The sequence below is a fragment of the Salmo trutta genome, chromosome 4 (assembly GCF_901001165.1).
Source record: "Salmo trutta chromosome 4, fSalTru1.1, whole genome shotgun sequence".
NCBI lineage: Eukaryota > Metazoa > Chordata > Actinopteri > Salmoniformes > Salmonidae > Salmo > Salmo trutta.
In genome coordinates, this window is record NC_042960.1 from 3,380,871 (window position 1) to 3,400,669 (window position 19,799).

Consider the following 19,799-nt stretch of genomic DNA (forward strand, 5'->3'; position numbering starts at 1 on the left):
GAACGAGTGTCCCCATTCAAGTCAATGATGGCGGCCATTGCAAGTGTAGACATAGGAGCAAAGCAGGAATTGTACCCACGAGGCGTATGTGACAGGGGCTCCTAACGACCACAGAGTACAAAAAGAAAGCCAGCCACATCGTGGACATCAACACCTTTTTCTTACAGTTAGAGCACTACGACAACTCTGACGCTCAGAGGACAACATACTTATGGTCTCCGCAGAGGATGCATCCCTAGCTGTGCCCTCAGAGTATGTGCTGACCGGGATCGAACCCAGATCTGTAGTGACGCCTCTAGCACTGTGATGCAGTGCATTAGGCCGCTGCGGCACTAAATATGTCTGGGCATAGTCTCTGTGAGACATATCTACCCTTACAAAATCGGCTGACAAAGCACAAGCTCCATTCACCTTGTCTGTCATCTGTACTGTTCTATTTCTACATTCCCAACTCATAGGAATCCCCACTCAGTTAACTACTTTGAAATGGGAGAAGCTCTCAATTGCAATGTCCATGCTAAAACAGGTTATATCCATGAGGAGTCCTATCTATCTCTATGACAACGGGCACAACTCTGATATCGTCGTTTTTTTACCCCAACGTTTGTGAGATGCCTTATGCGTCCACTTATCAGTGCATTTGTAACAACCTAACCATTACAAAACGTATATTCGGCAAAATAAGTTTCACGTAGCAAATTAGCAATAAAATGCTTCGTTGAACAAATTCGACACTTATTTCCTCCATACAAAAATTCCTCACTTCGTGCGTGGGCTTACTTTCGTAAACAGATTTCGGGCTGAGTGGACGCTTCGCCTCTTCCTCTGGTATTTATTGCAATTCACACTCCGAGCTGTGAAAGGCAGCAATACGCAACAAAGCGTCTAGTCTGCCAAAAACCACACGAAGAAGAAGAATCGGTATCTCTGGAAACGGCCAACACTTCAACCTTTCCGCCAGTAGCTAATTTCCTTCTCTCACAGTCAGGTGTGAACCACACGCATCAACCTTTGTATTTGTGTAACTATGTCTTTCGTTCTCGTGTTGCCTTCATTATGGAAACCTTGACAGCAACAGCCTTGCAAGACATTTGTCAATTTATGGAAGAAACGTATGCTGCTCTTCAAGTGGAAATGTTGCAAAAACAAAACCGAAGTTCGAGGACAAAATTGCAGCTGATGGAGAATAGTATGGGGAAGGAAAAGCCAGCGAAAAGTATGGAGAGCGTTCAAGAAGACGGTGAGATTAAATATCTACAGATAGTTATGCCTATTGGGTATTTGTCTGTAGGAAGCTAGGATACAAATAATACACTAGCTGGCTAGCTAGCAGGCGCCTGTATTGCTGACTGAATAATAGCGCCCTCTGCTGGACCTTAGGGCTGCAGTCTGTAGGGGGCACTCTACTCCCCCCAGTGAAAAGGTGCTTTGCAAATACTATGCTAAATACATGCAGTTATGACGAGTGACGACATATTTCCACTATATGTTTTTGTGAAATCTGAGCCTCATTATCCCTGTATGACAAACATTTTCAGAAAATCTCAATTTGTATGTTAGCCCCCTCACCAGGTTTCAGAAACGTCCCAGTCGTGGAGCAAATCCTCAATGAACAAGAGGCCAATGGTCTTTGGCTAGAAGGTGACCCTACTGTGGAAGACGAAGGTCTACTGTCACTGGTACCAGAGGAAGAACAGCCATTGCAGCCTTTTGGTCAGATGACAGACAAGGTGAGTGGAGCTTGTGCTTTGTCTGCTGATTTTTGTAAGGGTAGATATGTCTCACAGAGACTATGCCCAGACATATTTAATTGAAAACCATGCAAGCTCATGCCCAGCAGGCCTTTAACTGTAAATAGTATATTAAGGCATGGAAACCAATTTCATGAATCTCCCGACAAACAGTTCTTGTGTTGAGGTTGCTTCCAAAGGCAGTTTGGAACTCGTGAGTGTTGCAACCAAGGACAAGCTATTTTTGTGTGCTACGCACTTCAGCGGTCCAGCACTCAGCGGCATTGTTGCTCCTAGGGCGTTTCCACTTCATAATAGCAGGACTTACAGTTGACTGGGGCAGTTCTAGCAGGGAAAAACATTTTTACAAACTGACTTGTTGGTAAGGTGGCATCCTATGACTGTGCCACGTTGAAAGTCACTGAGCTCTTCAGTAAGGCCATTTTACTGCCGATGTTTCCCTATGGAGATTGCATGGCTGTGTGCTCGTTTTTTTGTAATATTTTTTTGTCTTTTTACATCTGTCGGCAACGGGTGTGGCTGAAATGTGAGAATCTGCTAATTTGAAGGGGTTTCCACATACCTTTGCATATATAGTGTACCTGGCCTGCCGGCCCTACCTACCTGGCCGACCCTGCATCCCCGGATTGCCGGCTGGTCCCTGCTTACCTGGCCGACCGGACCCTGAGTCAATACTTTCAAGAAGCACCTTTGGTGGCAATTACCGCTTTGTGTTGTCTTGGGAACGTCTATCAGCTCTGCACATCTGGATTTGGGTATTTTCTCTTTTTTTCATTGCAGATTTTTTCAATCTCTGTTAAAAAAGATGGGGAGCGGCGGTGAACAGCAATCTTCAAGTCTTTCCACAGATTTTCAATGGGATTCTGGCCTGGGCTTTAGCTGGGCCACTCAATGACTTTTACATAATTGTTCTGAAGCCATTCCAGCATTGCTTTGGCTGTATACTTGGCTTCATTGTTCTGATGGATCGTAAATATTCGCACCAGTCTGTCATTTGCACTCTGAAGCAGGTTTTTATCAAGGATTTGTCTGTATTTGGCTCCATTCATTGTTTCCTCTATCCTTACTAGTCTCTCAGTCCCTGCTGCTGAAAAGTGTCCCCAAAGCATGATGCTGCCACCACCATGCTTCATGGTAGGGATGGTGTTGGACGGGTGATGAGCTGTGCCTGGTTTTCTCCAGACATAGCGCTTTGCATTCAGTCCAAAGAGTAAAATGTTGGTCTCATCGGACCACAGAATCTTTTTCCTTATGCTCTCTTTCACACAAAAAAAACACTAAATCAGACTTCACCTCTGAAGTGATTGAGGTGCACCAAATATGCTCTACACAGGACCAATAGTTTTTCAACGGTCACTGTCTGAGACTAATGCCTTTTTGTAAACTCCAGCTGTGATGTCATTTGCCTTTTTCTCAGAAGTGGCTTCTGTCTGGCCACTCTCACGTAAAGCCCAGATTGGTGAAGTGCTATAGAGACTGTTGTCCTTCTGGTAGGTTCTCCCATCTCAGCCAAGGAACACTGTAGTTATGTTAGTGGTTATTGGTCACCTCCCTGACCAAGGTTCTTCTTGCCCGGTTGCTCAGTTTGGTTGGACAACGAGAGTCTGGGTAGTTACGTATTTTTTCCATTGCCCAATGATGGAGACCACTGTGCTCTTGAATGTTTCTAACACTGGAAATTGTTTTATAACCTTACCCAGATAGAATTCTATCAGATCTACATACAGTACCTTGGACATAATTGTATAGTTTCTATGCACTATCCATTGTACACATGCACTATCCATTGTAACTTTATATAGACAGAGGTGTGTTCAGTGTTCCCCCCCCAAAACGTTATTGAACAGACTTTTGGGGTATGTTTGTTCCCGTTTTGGTGGGTGTGGTGAGCATGAAGCAATGAGTGGCATACAGTATTTAAAGGGCAGTGGCCATACTGACAGTGTTCCCCAACCCACAACCAAAGACACACAGTGCATTCAGAAGTATTCAGACCCCTCGAATCTTTCCACATTTTGTTAAGTTACAGCCTTACTCTAAAATGGATGATGGCACAAGCTTGGCACACCTGTATTTGGAGTTTCTCTCAAGCTCTGTTAGGTTGGATGTGGAGCATTGCTGCACAGCTATTTTCAGGAGATTTTCGATTGGGTTCTGGCTGGGCCACTCAAGGACATTCAGAGACTTGTCCCTAAGCCACTCCTACGTTGTCTTGGCTGTGTGCTTTAGGTCATTGTCCTATCGGAAGGTGAACTTTCTCTCAGGTCTGAAGAGCAGGTTTTCATCATGAATTTCTCTGTACTTTGCTCTGTTCAACTTTCCCTCAATCCTGACTAGTCTCCCAGTCCCTGCCGCTGAAAAACATCCCCACAGCATGATGCTTCCACCACCATGCTTTGCCGTAGGGATGGTGCCAGGTTCCCTCCAGATGTGACGCCAAAGAGTTCAATCTTGGTTTCATCAGACCAGAGAATCTTGTTTCTGGCTTTTAGCAAACTCAAAGTGGGCTGCCTTTTACTGAGGAGTGGCTTCCGTCTTGCCACTCTACCATAAAGGCCTGATTGGTAGAGTGCAGCAGAGATGGTTGGCCTTTTGGAAGGTTCTCCCATCTCCACAAAGGAACTTTGGAGCTCTGTCCGAGTGATCATCGGGTTCTTGGTCACCTCCCTGACCAAGGCCCTTCTCCCCGATTGCTCAGCTTGGCCTAGCAGCCAGCTCTAGGAAGATTCTTGGTGGTTCCAAACATCATACATTTAAGAATGATGGAGGCCACTGTGTTCTTGGGGACCTTCAATGCTGCAGAAATGTTTTGGTACCCTTCTCCAGATCTGTGCCTCGACACAATCCTGTCTCTGAGCTCTACGGACAATTCCTTTGACCTCATGGCTTGGTTTTTGCTCTTACATGGACTGTCAACTATGGGACCTTTATATAGACAGGTGCTTGCCTTTCCAAATCATGTCCAATCAATTGAATTTACCACAGGTGGACTCCAATCAAGTTGTAGAAACATCTCAAGGATGACCAATGGAAACAGGATGCACCTGAGCTCAATTTTGAGTTTCATAGCAAAGGGTGTAAAAGGTATTTTATTTTCAATAAATGTGCAAAAATGTATAACATTTTCACTTTGTCATTATGGCATTGTATGTAGATGGGTGAGAACAAATATTGAATCCATTTTGAATTCGGCAACAAAATGTGGAATGAGTCAAGGGGTATGAATACTTCCTGAAGGCACTATGCTCTTAGCTTCTAATGGACAATATGACGAGTCACTGTGAAACAAACCTGTAAAATGTATTGTTGGTGACTGCCTTTCCAGGTTACAGCGTGTGGATGCCAGAGACTCACAAGGCCAACCAGAATATCAGGGGAGAAAGTGATGAGGACGAGAGAAGTCCGGCCTCTGGGGGATCCAAAGAACTTGGACTCGACGACTTAAAGAACAGAGTCTGTTGCTGGTGTCAATTGAGGATGTTGCAGTACCCACAAAGAAGAAGAAATATAACATAAGATACACCTGTAAAATATGTGGAAAGACTGGGACCAAGAAAGGCAGAATGACAAGTCACTTGATAACACACGAAGGGACTTCTAGTTGTGATATTTGTGGTGAGAAATTCAAGCATCAGAATGGCTTGACAAAGCACAAGCTACTCAAACACAGTGTGAAACCCTACAGTTGCTTTGTGTGCGGAAAGATGTTTTATATTCTAAAATACGTGACTACCATGAGCGGATACACATTGGAGAAGACTACTGGTGCTCAGGATGTGGCAAGACGTTCAAGGAGCACCAGGATCGCGACACGCACGAGTGCATTGTTTATAAGGGAGAACGGCCCTACAGCTGCTCCGAGTGCAGTGAAACCTTTCAAAGACAGTACCATCTCAAACAACACCAGCTGGAAAAACACCCTCTAATGGTGGAGCAGACTGTTGAACCTGAGTCCAAGGACATTGAGGACCAACAGAGTCAGTTTGAGTCAGCTGAGAGTTCTGAGGCACCCATAAGGAGTGAACCGATACAACACACTTGTGAAATATGTGGAACAACTTGGGCGACTCAAAATAGCAAGCGGTCTCACATGTTAATATATAGAAAATTACAAAGAAGGAAACACTATACCTGCGATGTCTGTGGCAAGGTATTTAGGCTCAAATCACCTTTCACCAAACATCAGCTCAGACACAAGGGAGACCTGCCCTTCAGCTGCTCAGAGTGCAACAAGGACTTTAAAAGTCAGTACCAGCTTAAAAAACACCAGCTTGAAAAGCACCCTCTAAAGGTGGAGCAGCCATGTTCTGATCATGATCTTGTATTGACAGCGACCTGAAGGCCGATATCGGTGCCCTTGGTTGGTAAGTTCAGGTCCCACAACCTGAGTTGAACAATAATCGTGGTGATGTCTAACGTGTGCTCTGTCTAAGAATGTCAGCTACCATTTATGCTCTTCACTGAACATGACCCAATTAAAATGGCTGCAACTGAATTAACATTTTTAACAGTAAGAATATTTGGTTTTAATGTCAAATTTTTTTGTCCATATTTTTGGCTTTGGCAAAATTCGATTTTTCCTTTTGTTTGAAAAGCATGATTTAGGCTACATCGTTGTTAAATAGCTTGTCGTATTTGAATAAAAACATATCCAAACTTACGTTTCCATTTTATAAACAGGGCAACTATGGAAAGAGTGAGCGATTACTGATTTGTAAATACAGAGCAACTTTCTCCACCTGGAACTGAATGCGTTTACTTTTGTGACATGGTGAGCTCTCGTACACAGGGAGGCAGAATCAGAGTAGAACAGCATCCTAAATCAATTGGGTCGATAAACTGGTATTTACGGTAGACTAATGTCATGACCTCTGTCACCCGGAAGTAAACAATGACATGTTAACGGCTAGCGAGCTGAACACAAGATGAAACAATATCGCCGAAGATTTTCACAGCAATATAGCTAGTGCTTTTTGATGACATGATACTTTTACTCTACAAACCATTCATCCAATACACTTAATGTGTAAGCATTGAGTGAAATAACGTTAAGCGATAATGTCGAATTCTGTACATTTTCACTCTCAGCTCGCCTCCATCATGGAGGTATTGGCTAACACGGCAGTGGCAGAAATCTGCCAACTTGTAGACGATGGCTATGCCGTGTTGCGCCTTGAAATATCGAGAACTCAGAGCGAAAACCAGGCTTTGAAGAGCAAACTACACCTGGTGGAGGTTCGTTCTAGGGAACGATCTGTCAAAAGAAGCATCGTACCCCTGTCGAGCTCTTCTGGTGCGCAAGGAACAGGTGAGTTTCTATAGTTTATCAATGCAATGATAGACAATGCTGTCTTGAGTTTTGGTGCAGGAAATATTATTTGTGCACTGCATGTTCTCAATGCCGTGCATGTCATGAATCTATTGTTTTTCCACGCCGATATAGATCAAGTCGAAGAGAAGCAGTCCACCAGTGTAAGGAGAAATGGAGGATCCGTGGTGTTGGGGGACAGGAGCACTAGGACGGTCAGTGAGGAGGTTAATGGATTCTAAGTTACATATCTGATATAGTTACAGACAAATATATCGGCACTCTTGCACTTTTCTTAAATAGTTCCCCATTTCTTAAATAAGTACTTTGATCACCACATTTTCAACATTGCTTATTTTTGTACATTTAAGTTGAACATTTTAATTAAAAAAAATAAAGACAATGGCATGGAGAAAATTATTGGCACCCTGGAGCTAGTACTTGGTTGCACAGCCTTTGGCCAAGATAACTAGACAAGCGCTTCTTGTAGCCATCAATGAGCTTTCTGCACCTTTCTACTGAAAATTTGGCTCACTTTTCAGCCTAAACTGCTATAATGGTTTAATATTGGAGGGATGCCCTCCAACTGCTGTTTTTAGATCTCGGCATAGGTTTTTGAGGTGATTCAGATCTGGACTCTTTGCTGGCCACTCCAGAAAATTCCAGCCTCTCTTCTTAACCATTCCTGGTTGCTTTTGTGTGTTTGGGGTTGTTGTCCTGCTGGAAGACCCATAACCTTCAACAGAGACCCAGTTTTTGGACTCTGGGTTTAACATTGGACTACAGAACACCTGAATCTTCTGGTGTCATGATGGCTTGCGCACTACCAGAGGTAGGTAGGGTGTTCTTTTGGTCGTCAGTAAACACAGCGCTGATCTGTATTGCCGAAGAGTTCACTTTTTTTTTTATTGGTCCACAGAACATTTGGGTGGATTTTTGGTAAGTTAAATCAGGCATTTTGTGTCTCCTTCAGCAGTGTGATCTTCCTATGTTTACCAACGACCAAAGAAAATAACACACTCCCCACAATCAATTATGGGAAGGTTTGACAATACTGTGGGGTTAATTTGCTGCTTCTGGTACTGGGGCCCTTGAATGTTTGCAAGACATTATCAAGGTGTTTTGGAATGCAATGTTCAACCCAGTATCTCTGTTGAAGGTCATTGGTCTTCCAGTAGGACAACAACCCCAAACACATAAAGCACCCTGGAATGCTTCAAGAAGAAGCGCTGGACTGTTCTGGAGTGGCCAATGAAACTTAAGTTTACAAAAATGACATTGATTTTGCAATGTTGAAAATCCAATAAGGTGTGGTGACCAAAAGTTAAACAAAAAAAAGTATAATTTCAATTTATTTTAGAATAAATTGTGAATTATTTAAGAGCGCACTCCAACTGTACTTATAGACTGTGTGGTTATTCCTGGAGTGAACTTGAGGATACAGCAGGACAGTTAGAGTTCAGTCCAATTCCTCCTCTTGTTTTGCAGAACCTTGACACGACTGAGCATCCTGAGGTAGTGGTTGTAAAAGAGGAGAAATTAGAAGAGGAGCTGAGAGAATGTGGCTCAAAGCACAACCAGCAACCCAGGAGACTGAGTAGGTACCACACTTACCAATAGGATGGGGCCATAATGGTCCAGTTACAAAAAGTTCACAATCGCATCATGAAATTTGTTTTTATCTTCTCTCTCTCATTCTTGTCCTCAGTTAGTGTGTCTCAGTCTCTTGTTGCTGTGAACGATCAAATCCTGAATGCAGAAACTTCACCTGTGGAGGTAGCTGAGGAGAAGCAGGACGGCGACAACCAGAGGCTCCAACAGACCGCAAACGGACACAGCACGGCAAGCCAGCGCCCACACAGCTCGGACTGTGTGACATATCAGAGAGAGAGTCATACAGCAGCTGGCCTCTCTCCCATAGAGGATGGCAGAGACATGCTTGATCCGTCTTGTTCTTATTTGGTGGAAACTGACTCTACTGAGCCACTTGATGCCCAGCCGCCCTTGACTCAGAGTGGGGTCACGACCTTGTGTGACAGTATGGCTTCCTCTGCCTCACTGGGCTGGAAGCAGGAGGCCAGAGGAGTTGACACTCTTAAAATGGAGGCAGGAATGCCCTCCTGGACCAAAGGGAGGGATATTGGAATGGGCCTGGCTGCTCAGTGTGGAGTTGACATCCCTGGGAAAAACAGGGAGGGTGTTCAGCTGGGGAACGGCACAAACATCTGTCCTCAGAGCAACGTTAACTTAAGGGAGAGCGAGTCATCGGAAGGGCGCAAGTCCAGCGAACCGGATGCAAAAGGATTCGATACCTCCTTAGACTATTTTTTCTCTCCATCGGAAATGGCCGGGATACAGACTCACCACCGAGGTGACGGCGCTGGAGGCGAGGAGCTGACCTCTTGTCCGTATCCCGGCGACGATGGTTTCGTCAGCCCTTCAAACTCGACACAAGGGGGCCTCTTCTCAAACAGACAGATCAACTGCCAGGAATGTGGACGGCTGTTTTCCAACTCGCTAGACCTCGCACTGCACCAAAGAATTCACATGGGGGAGAAACTCTTCAGCTGCGCCCAGTGTGACAAGCAGTTCCTCCACCTGCACCAGCTCAAGACCCACCAAAGAATACACACCAGGGAGAAACCTTTTAGCTGCTCCCAATGCGGGAAGCACTTCTCCCAGTCCAGCCACATCAAGAGACACATGAGTGTTCACACAGGAGAAAAGCGGTTTGGCTGCAGCGTATGCGGGAAGAGGTTTTCACAATCCTGTAGCCTCAAAGTGCACCAGAGTGTCCACACCGGGGAGAGACCGTTCGGCTGCACTCAGTGCGGGAAGAGTTTCTCTGCGCTCGGGAACCTAATGAGGCACCAGAGTGTCCACAGTAGAAAGCAGGATTAAGTCTTGAATAATTAATGGACACTGCATTCTGTTTATATCATGTTGGTAAAATATTATGGATATAATGATGAGTGTTGTACATCGTGCACGGTAAACGTTGTTTTGTGATAATAGCCTGACGTGAACTGTCTCTTGGTGTGATGTGAACATATTAAAACATTCCCCCTGAAAATGAATGTGGAGTTACCATGCTTGTTCAGTGCATCGAATGGAAAAACTGCTCCAAGTCACTAAATGATGAGCCTATTGCTATTAAACCTACTACTTCATCAAAGGCTGCTCTGAAAATGTGGCTTGTCAAGATTTATTCCCATTTTTTGGTTAAGGCTGTTTAACAATTAAAAATTCTATGAAAAATATTGGTTTTGTGTGTAAGCTCTCGTGCAGTGTAATGTTTTGTTTAGAAAAGTTCCGTTTTAGTCCTGTCTCCACTTTCAAGCTCGGAAGGTGGCGATAATGTGCTATTCCACAGCCAAACAAGAAGAGCGACACGTCATCAACAGGCGACACGATAGCATCCTTCTAGACCCGAAGCAGTATCGTTATTCAACAATAACAAGCTAGGGCTTTACATAAGTATTCAAACTAGTACAATCATCCGACATTTTTAAGCAACGATAGGCAATTTGGCTTAAGTATTTCGGTTGTAGATTAAACGGTGCATGAAGAGCAGAAATGGCAACAATGGCGGACTGTGTTGGTTATCAATTGCAAATAGCTTCGATAATGGAGGTGCTAGCCAATTCGGCGGTGGTCGAGATCTGCAAAATTGTTGATGATGGTTATTCCTCTCTGCGTTCCCAAATGGAGCAGGAAAGAGTGCAAATTGAGAGGGAGAGAGAGCAAACCGAGAAAGAGAAATATGTGCTCCGACGAAAATTACGCGAAATGGACGTGAAGATGCGGAGCTATGAGCGAAGACTCAGAAGACGCGACCTACGGAATGAAATGCATGCAGTTAATTTTAGACCACATGAAGGTACCGACAGCTTTATATATATATATATATGTGTGTATATATATATATATATGTGTGTGTGTATGTATATATATATATGTATGTATATATATAAATGTGTGTGTGTGTAGGCTTCTTCGAACACATTACTTTCTACTACAGATAATAATACAATGAGGTTATCTTTACATTAACAAAGTCTGTCCGATTTCCAGTCATTCCAATTAATTGAATACCCCATGATCTTCAAGAATACGACTTGAAATATATATTAGCCAAATTATTTTACCGGAGCATAACCCCAAAACGAAGGATGTATTAACCTACTGTTGTTTATCTTGTCATGGAGGACTGATTGGCCTCATTGCTTCGATTTGAAAAATAAATGCTGCTCTCATGGAATGGCATGCATTGAGCACAACCGAAAAGTGCCATTTGCTTAAGAAAAATTAATGACATATGCTGCATTTGCTATAGGCCTTATGTTTTTGTTGCTGACGCTTTGATATTTCCATAATTTGCATCTGTTTACATCTATCTAAAGTGCGCGAGTTTGAGCATGTGTCTGTTAGGTCTATGGACACCCATACAAAACAAGATTTCAGTTTTGAAACTGCAGTAAACGTGCAGTCGAGTGTGATATTTTGGACGCAGTAATTGCAGTTGAACTGCAGGTATACAGCACTGTAACTGCAGTTATACTTGAAAATTACTGCAGTAAAAAAATACTGTCATTTTGAACACAGTATTTGGGACATACTGCACTTATACATCCCTCTGACTGCAATCTTTTTTTGTGAGGGCAATTTTTGGGAATCAGCACAAATTAGATTGAGCAATAAAAGCCCCACTCGTGGACTTGTGCCCAAACTTGTGTTTGACAGTATGGAGCCCAAACTTGTGTTTGACAGTATGGAGCACAATACCACGGAGGAGTATAGAAGGGAGGAACTCCCTGAAACTGTTATTCCATAGGGTGGGATCAACATTATGCAGCTGTTGCGAGAGTGCATATTTCACTGGCTGTTCAATTAAACCATTATTGGGATAAAGTACACATACATTGCCTTCAGAAAGTATTTGTACCCCTCGACTTTGTTGCGTTACAGCCTGAATTCGGAATGGATTAAATATGTTTTTTTTTCTCACCCATCTACACACATCACCCCATAATGACAAAGTGAAAACATGTTTTTAGAAATGTTTGCACATTAATTGAAAATGAAATACAGATATTTAATTTACATAAGTATTCACACCCCTGAGTCAATACTTTGTAGAAGCAACTTTGGCAGCGTTTACAGCGGTGAGTCTAAGAGCTTTCCACACCTGGATTGTGCAACATTTGCCACTTATTATTTTAAAAATTCTTCAAGCTCTGTCAAATCGGCCACTCAGGAACATTCACTGTCGTCTTGGTAAGCAACCAGTGTAGTTTTGGCCATGTTTTAGGTTATTGTCCTGCTGAAAGGTGAATTCATCTCCTAGTGTCTGGTGGAAAGCAGACTGAACCAGGTTTTCCTCTAGGATTTTGCCTGTGTCTAGCTCCATTCAGATACTTTTTAATCCTTAAAAACTCCCCAATCCTTAATGATTACAAGCATACCCATAACATGATTCAGTCATCACTATGCTTGAAAATATGAAGTGGTGAACTTAGTAATGTGTTGTTTTGGATATGCCCCAAAAAGTGAATTGCTTTGCCACATTTTTTGCAGTATTACTTTAGTGCCTTGTTGCAAACAGGATGCATGTTTTGGAATATTTTTTATTCTTTACACACTTCCTTCTTTTCACTGTCAATTAGGCTAGTAGTTGTTGATCCATCCTCAGTTTTCTCCTATCACAGCCATTAAACTTTAACTGTTTTTTTAAAGTCACCATTGGCCTCATGGTGAAATCCCTGAGCGGTTTCCTTCCTTTCTGGCAAACGGAGTTAGGAAGGACACCTGTATCTTTGTAGTGACTGGGTTTATTCATACACCATGTAATTGTAATTAATTAATAACTTCACCATGCTCAAAGGGATATATTCAATGTCTTTTCATGTTTTATTCATTTGTAAACATTTCTAAAAACATATTTCCACTTTGACGTTATGGGATATTATGTGTAGGCCAGTGACCAAAATCTCAATTTAATCCATTTTAAATTCAGGATGTAGCACAACAAAATGTGGAAAAGGTCAAGGGGTGTGAATACTTTCTGAATGCATTGTATACACAACCATCAACCACAATCCAGCAAAGGTGCAAATGGCTAAATGAGAGAACAGCAGTGTGATTCACATCAATGCGCTATGTAAATATCAATACTAGGTGATATGCGTATCGTCCGTAGGCTACAACACTGCTGTCGTCCTTACCTCCAAGTGTTTATTCAAGTTGGATAATCTTTGGATGCCGACAGCAGTCGCACCATTGGAAAACATAGCTTGCACTGTAGCCTACAAAAGCCTATTCCTGCTCTTTTCCCGCGATCCATCAAATGCATTTTGTGTGTCATCATAGATGTCTCTGACTTGTGGTCAGACTCGCTCAGGCGGAACAAACTTAACTTGCGCCTTTTATCAATGCTGATTTGAATATCATCGAGAAAACAGAAAAATTCTCGCAAACATCGTTTCTGAATTTAAAAGTCATCCTAGTTTACAATATTTTTCCTGGTAACAGATTAGTTTGTTTCTTTGTAATCAGTTACATGTAATCCGTTACTCCCCAACCCTGGTTATACATGTTTTCCTGTCAGCCAGGACCTGTCTCACTAAGCATATCAGAATAGGAGTGCTGATTTTAGGATCAATTTAGCCTTTTAACCTGAGTCATAATGAATAAGAGCATGGCCCCTGATGGGCAGGGCACCTGATGCTAGATCAGCACTCGTACTCTGAGACACTTTGTGGATATGTGCCCAGATCTTCATACAATGATTTCAATGATCCTAATAATGACAATGCTTCGTAGTTTCAGTGTCTTCAATTGCCATGCCAGTGAGTAATGACCAGTCCCGAGGCCCCCTGGCTACAATCGAGGACCATTCACAATACCACCACCAGCCTCAGGTGTGTTTTTGCTGTCAAAATGAACGTAAATGACATGGAATAGGCTGAAACGTAATCTGTATTTTTTGTATTTATTTACAGGAAGACAGAACTGCATTGTCCCTAATCAAGCAGGAAAGAGTGGACAGCTGCGGCGTCGACCTGAAGGTAGAACAAAACATCAGCTCAGAGAGTAGACCCACTGGTAAGTTTCAGTGCAGATATTGATTACATAGAACAGTTTTATTTACAATCCACTCACTGTTGAAATACCCAACGCACAGGCTACTACTGGCCTTAGCTGAAGACATCAACTCTTAGGACTTAGTTGAAATGTGAAAAATGTGCTGTGTTTAAAGGCAACCTGTTGTATATGATTAGGAATGTCTGATCATTGTGTTGATGAATCCTTTTTCATCCTTGATGGTAGTTCCGGAACCCAACGACGATGACAGCGAGAGACATAACATGGCTGACACTCACAGCTCGCCCACTGCAGCCACAGAGGACCCCACTGAGCCCACTAGGACCAGTGGATCCGACACTAACCTCAAGTCAGAGATGGGGACAGAGGGTGTGAACCAGAGACCCCAGCAGCCAACAGGACCAGATCTCAGCACAGAGATACTGAATAGCCCCGGTTTGGATCTGGCTCTGATGCAGGAGAGGGTTCTGGGGCATCTGGGGCTTTCCTTGGCCCAGGCAGCAGCCGCAAACGCAGAGGCCGCCGGGCATCCATCTTGCTCCTACCAAACCCAGGCTGACGTAGAGAGCCAGTCCAGACAGTTCCCCGGCAGCGATATGGGCGTCTTCGCCCCCTTTGACATGACAGCTCCTCCTCCTCCCGCACCGCCAGCGAATCAGAGGCAGCCGCACGAAGCCACAACGGCAAACGAGCCAATGGGCTGTAACTTCTGCGGCCGCATCTTCCACAGCCAGGCGTCCCTGGAGGTGCACCAGCGGGTCCACACGGGACAGCGGCCGTTCAGCTGCCCACACTGCGGCAAGTCATTCGCGCAGCCCAACAACCTCCGGGTGCACCTGCTAATCCACAGTGGCGAAAGGCGGTACCGGTGCTCGATCTGTGGGAAGAGTTTCATTTCGTCAAGTCACCTTAAGAGACACAGGACCGTTCACACCCAGGAGAAACCCTACATCTGCTCTCGGTGCGGCCAGTCCTTCACTCAACTCTGCAGTGTCCGGAGACACAGACAGCAGTCGCGGTGCGGAGAGCCGCCTCATGCTCAAAACGAACTCTCTGCTTGACTGTAGGAAAGGTGTTGTACAGTACGTGTGTGTGTTAGCTGTATCTGAAGTGATTTACACTAGCTATAGGTTTCCTGATCAAAACGTTTCGCCTTTTAGTCTCTTGGATAATAGATCCACAGATAGAAGTTGAGAAATGTATGTTGTTAACTCTAAATGAATATTTACCTAAAGATGATACTGTCATTAGTTTTATGTGACTGTTTAGTACAATACATCCCATCTTACCTTAGTCATAAGGCAAGATGGGGTTGTCCCTGGGAAAAGCTTGTTTTTAGAGTAGTACTTTAATGATCCCAACTTGGGAAATGGTTTTATCACTCCGCAACATCATCTAATAATTTTACCACTAGAAGAAGTCCAGGAGGACGAAGCAGGACATTGCAGAGACCAGTGGATTGGACTGAGCCCTCGTCTGGCATGGCTGACTTCACTGTGAAACACAGGGATGAACGATGCAACTAATAAAAGTTTTTTCTGAAAGTTTTGAAGGGGTTTGCTGACAGGGTCATTTGAGACCAATGCACGTTCAAGTGCTAGTCAGAACTAGGAAACGCTGAAATGAGCCAATTAGCAAGTCGTACTAGTTATCGTAGGTGTTTATACACTTGCTGCGCTGAACCAGTTAGCAAGTCGGAAATGTTTAAGTTCCGACTAGCACATGAACGCGGCAATACTGAGGTATAACACAGGTGAGAAGCAGTTTACACAGGCAGCCCAATTCTGATATTTTTCTCCAAATTGGTCTTTTGACCAATCACATGAGATCTTTTCACATCCAATCTTTTTCAGAGCTGATCTGATTTGTTAAAAGACCAATTAGTTGGGGGAAAAAAGATCTGAATTGGGCTGCCTGTGTAAACATAGCCGTTGAAATGCACAGTGTGCGGACAGTTTACACAATCAGCTATCGCAAGAGAAGGGTTAATACATGACAGAGGAAGTGCAGGTTTATGCTGTCAAATCAAATAAATGTCAATTAAATTCATGGGAAATGGCCCCCTGGATTATTTTTTTCTGCAGTATTTTTATTAATTGCTTACGCCATTCACTTATATCTGCTTCCTTGTAAGTATTCACAGCTCTCCAATTGGTTGGATTGGTTATACATCTCCAATCAATTGTCTATATATACACACACTGTATGTGCTATCCTCAAGGAAACAAGAAAGGATGCATTACTTAACCAAATCCCTATCGTGGAAATTCAGCATTACAGAGTGATGGAAATTTAAAGGCAATGTTCCCGCGTTAATGGAGACTGCATTCACTGTAAACGTTACAGATGTCGGCACAGTATGAAATCATATTTCTAACGCGCTCTGTAATGCTTCAGCAATACAGATTAAATAGAGCCCCTAGACCAGAGTTCTCCAACAGGTACACTACCCTTCACAAGTTTGGGGTCACTTAGAAATGTCCTGGTTTTGAAAGAAAAGCAAATGTGTCCATTAAAATGACATCAAATTGGTCAGAAATACAGTGTAGACATTGTTCATGTTGTAAATGACTATTGTAGCTGGAAACGGCAGATTTAAAAAAATGTTTTGAATATCTACATAGGCGTACACAGTCCCATTATCAGCAACCATCACTCCTGTGTTCCAATGGCACGTTGTGTTAGCTAATCCAAGTCTTCTAGGCAGAGTTGCAAAGAAAAAGCCATATCTCAGACTGGCCAATAAAATTAAAAGATTAAGATGGGCAAAATAACACAGACACTGGACAGAGAAACTCTGCCTAGAAGGTCAGCATCCTGGAGTCGCCTCTTCACGTTGAGACTGATGTTTTGCGGGTACTATTTAAGGAAGCTGCCAGTTGAGGACTTGTGAGGCGTCTGTTTCTCATACTAGACACTAATGTACTTGTCCTCTTGCTCAGTTGTGCACTGGGGCCTCCCACTCTTTCTATTCTGGTTAGAGACAGTTTGCGCTGTTCTGTGAAGGGAGTAGTACACAGCGTTGTACGAGATCTTCAGTTTCTTGGCAATTTCTCGCATGGAACAGCCTTCATTTCTCAGAACAAGAATAGACTGCTGAGTTTCAGAAGAAAGTTCTTTGTTTCTGGCCATTTTGAGCCTTTAATCGAACCCACAAATGCTGATGCTCCAGATACTCAACTAGTCTAAAGAAGGCCAGTTGTATTGCTACTTTAATAAGCACAACAGTTTTCAGCTGTGCTAACATAATTGTAAAAGGGTTTTCTAATGATCAATTAGCCTTTTAAAATTATAAACTTGGATTAGCTAACACAATGTGCCATTTGAACACAGGAGTGATGGTTGCTGATAATGGGCCTCTGTATGCCTATGCAGATATTCCATAAAGAATCTACAGTTTCCAGCTCCAATAGTCATTTACAACATTAACAATGTCCACACTGTATTTCTGATGAATTTGATGTTATTTTAATGGACAATTTTTTTATTTTATTTTTATTTTCTTTCAAAAACAAGTACATTTCTAAGTGACCGTACATTTTTGAACGGTAGCGTATATCGCGAGCTACCAGTAACTCGCAGCCCACCTATGAGTAGCTCGACAAGCAATTAATTTGTTCCATTGCAAAGCTATTATCCAATCAAAGCCACATTGACAATATCCCACCACTGGTTAGACACTTTTGGCTTAAAAAGACAAACGTAACACAATATCCGCCAATTAATTTCCAGCAATATTTTTTTCTCCCAGAAGTCACAATTGGTCTTCTGATGTGATTTGAGGATTGTTCGTTGTTTCTCTATGAATAATTGTAATGTTGAGTAAGAAAAAATATAAATGAAATACTTGGTATATTGACAGGAAACGGATATTGTACACCAATGACCAGGGGAAGAGTTGCAGGGTAGAGGAGAATAAAATAATGTGCTATAAAATGCGTAGCTCGAGAAATGTTTTTAGTTTTTTAAAAGTATCTATCATGCTAGAAAAGTTTAGAGGCACCTACCCAAGACAATACTGCGGATTATACCATGTGTTTACGGTAAATGAAAACGTATGTTAGCACGTCATCATTAAGCGACACCGACCATGGCTATTATTGAAATTTATGAAAACAATAATTCGCTTTTTAGTTAGAATTTAATGTTAGGGTAAAGGTTAGTGTTAGGTTTAAAATATGATTTTATGAAGATAAATTGTAGAAATATGCGGTGTTTCGCCATTCAAGTGGGGTGCTTGATTTTGGTAGTAGTGAAGAAGTAACGTTAGTTAACTACCTACTACGGATTCCATGGACTGCAGTGGTTCAACTCAAACTTAATCTGAGTTCTACTACGGAAAAGACAGCGAAACACCGTGATGAGACCGCGCTTCCTGCCTGCCAACGGACTTTCTCTCCCCGATTGACCACCTCCCTCAGATGACCACTTAAACCATGAACTTTCTAATGACATGTTGTTTTTATAAATTACAGTATTTGTCTTTTTTTGTGCGCTTTTTTGAGATTATTTAAAAAAGCGCTATATAAATAGAATAAATTATTTATTAAGACTTTGTGGCTGTGGTAACTAACTTTAGTGACGACCCATGTAAACCAGCCTTTCTTAAAGTATGGGTCGCGGACCTGTTAATGGTGGGTGTAATGAATTACTGGAATTGATTTGGCCAAGTGCAACTGCGGTCTTGGTTCAGTGGCGCTGGCCTCCTGTAGAAATAAACAACAAATAGAAAAACTATGTTTTTCTAAGTTTTTCATTCAAGAATATGATTCTGATTTTCAAGTGGAATATTATGGATAGTCATATAAAGTGATGTAGTGGATAAAAAACAATTGTTCACAACAACAAAAAGTGATGTAGTGGGCTCACCAGCACAGTGCATTCTAAAAGTGTTGGGCTCATCCTCAGTCAAATTGCAAGTTTGCATGCAGAGGATTCCCTCTCCTGGAGAAAGTGAGACATTGCCGTTCTCTGTCAGAATGATGACAAATGAGTGAGTGAATCTATGTCACAAACTACAACTTCAAACCACCTGAAGAATGATCAGATGTGGTTGTTTGGTTTATAAATGTATCATTAGATTAAGTTAGCATGCAAGTGGTAGCCAACTCCACATTCTGTTACTCAGATCTACTATGCTGGGACACTGGAGTTCATGGTTCTAGCTCAGACAAATTCAAATCTGGACCTCGAGTCCTGTACTTCGCGGTTTACCTGATCTTTTTTTCTGCAGTTTTCTTGAAGATCCCTCCGCGACCCACAAGCTGCAGCGCTTCGTTCAGCAGCAGATGATGCGCTGTCAGCCACTGACTTGTCATTCCTACTCGCTATCAAATTGACTCATGCTAGCAACAACTTCTGACTGAGCTCAATCGTCATGAGAAGCCAATACACCGACGAGTTTTTCTCTCTTTCATACAAACTTTGAGAAGTAACGAGGAGCTCCCTCAATGTGTTTTTATGCGGGGAAGTGCTTAGTAATGAGTCATTCAAAACGAACAAATTCATATAACGACACGTCCTGACGGTAAACCCAGGGAATTATTTCAGAACAGGGCAGAATGCATCAGGAAACAGTGCCTCGACGGTGGAAAAGTCCGCTAGCAAGGCATTGTTGTCATTTTATAACTGGTGAT

General features: G+C 42.7%; 2 protein-coding genes across 3 annotated transcripts; both read left to right on the top strand.

The window, feature by feature from the left end:
- Nucleotides 1–888: 888 nt before the first annotated feature.
- LOC115191674 (zinc finger protein GLI4) lies at nucleotides 889–10,317 on the top strand. Of its 2 annotated transcripts, none has more exons than XM_029749514.1 (6): nucleotides 889–1,240; nucleotides 1,561–1,730; nucleotides 5,077–7,059; nucleotides 7,195–7,286; nucleotides 8,548–8,656; nucleotides 8,768–10,317. In XM_029749514.1, the coding sequence occupies exons 3-6, from the start codon at nucleotides 6,810–6,812 to the stop codon at nucleotides 9,958–9,960; spliced, it is 1,644 nt and encodes a 547-aa protein (XP_029605374.1). In that variant the 5' UTR covers nucleotides 889–1,240; nucleotides 1,561–1,730; nucleotides 5,077–6,809; the 3' UTR covers nucleotides 9,961–10,317. The 2 variants fall into 2 exon arrangements, with proteins under 2 accessions (XP_029605374.1, XP_029605375.1); XM_029749515.1 differs by having other exon boundaries at nucleotides 7,195–7,274.
- Nucleotides 10,318–10,453: 136 nt separating this feature from the next.
- Nucleotides 10,454–16,219, top strand: LOC115191676 (zinc finger protein 792). The gene is made up of 4 exons (XM_029749516.1): nucleotides 10,454–10,939; nucleotides 13,882–13,979; nucleotides 14,061–14,163; nucleotides 14,389–16,219. The coding sequence occupies exons 1-4, from the start codon at nucleotides 10,636–10,638 to the stop codon at nucleotides 15,222–15,224; spliced, it is 1,341 nt and encodes a 446-aa protein (XP_029605376.1). The 5' UTR covers nucleotides 10,454–10,635; the 3' UTR covers nucleotides 15,225–16,219.
- The last annotated feature ends 3,580 nt before the right edge of the window (nucleotides 16,220–19,799 follow it).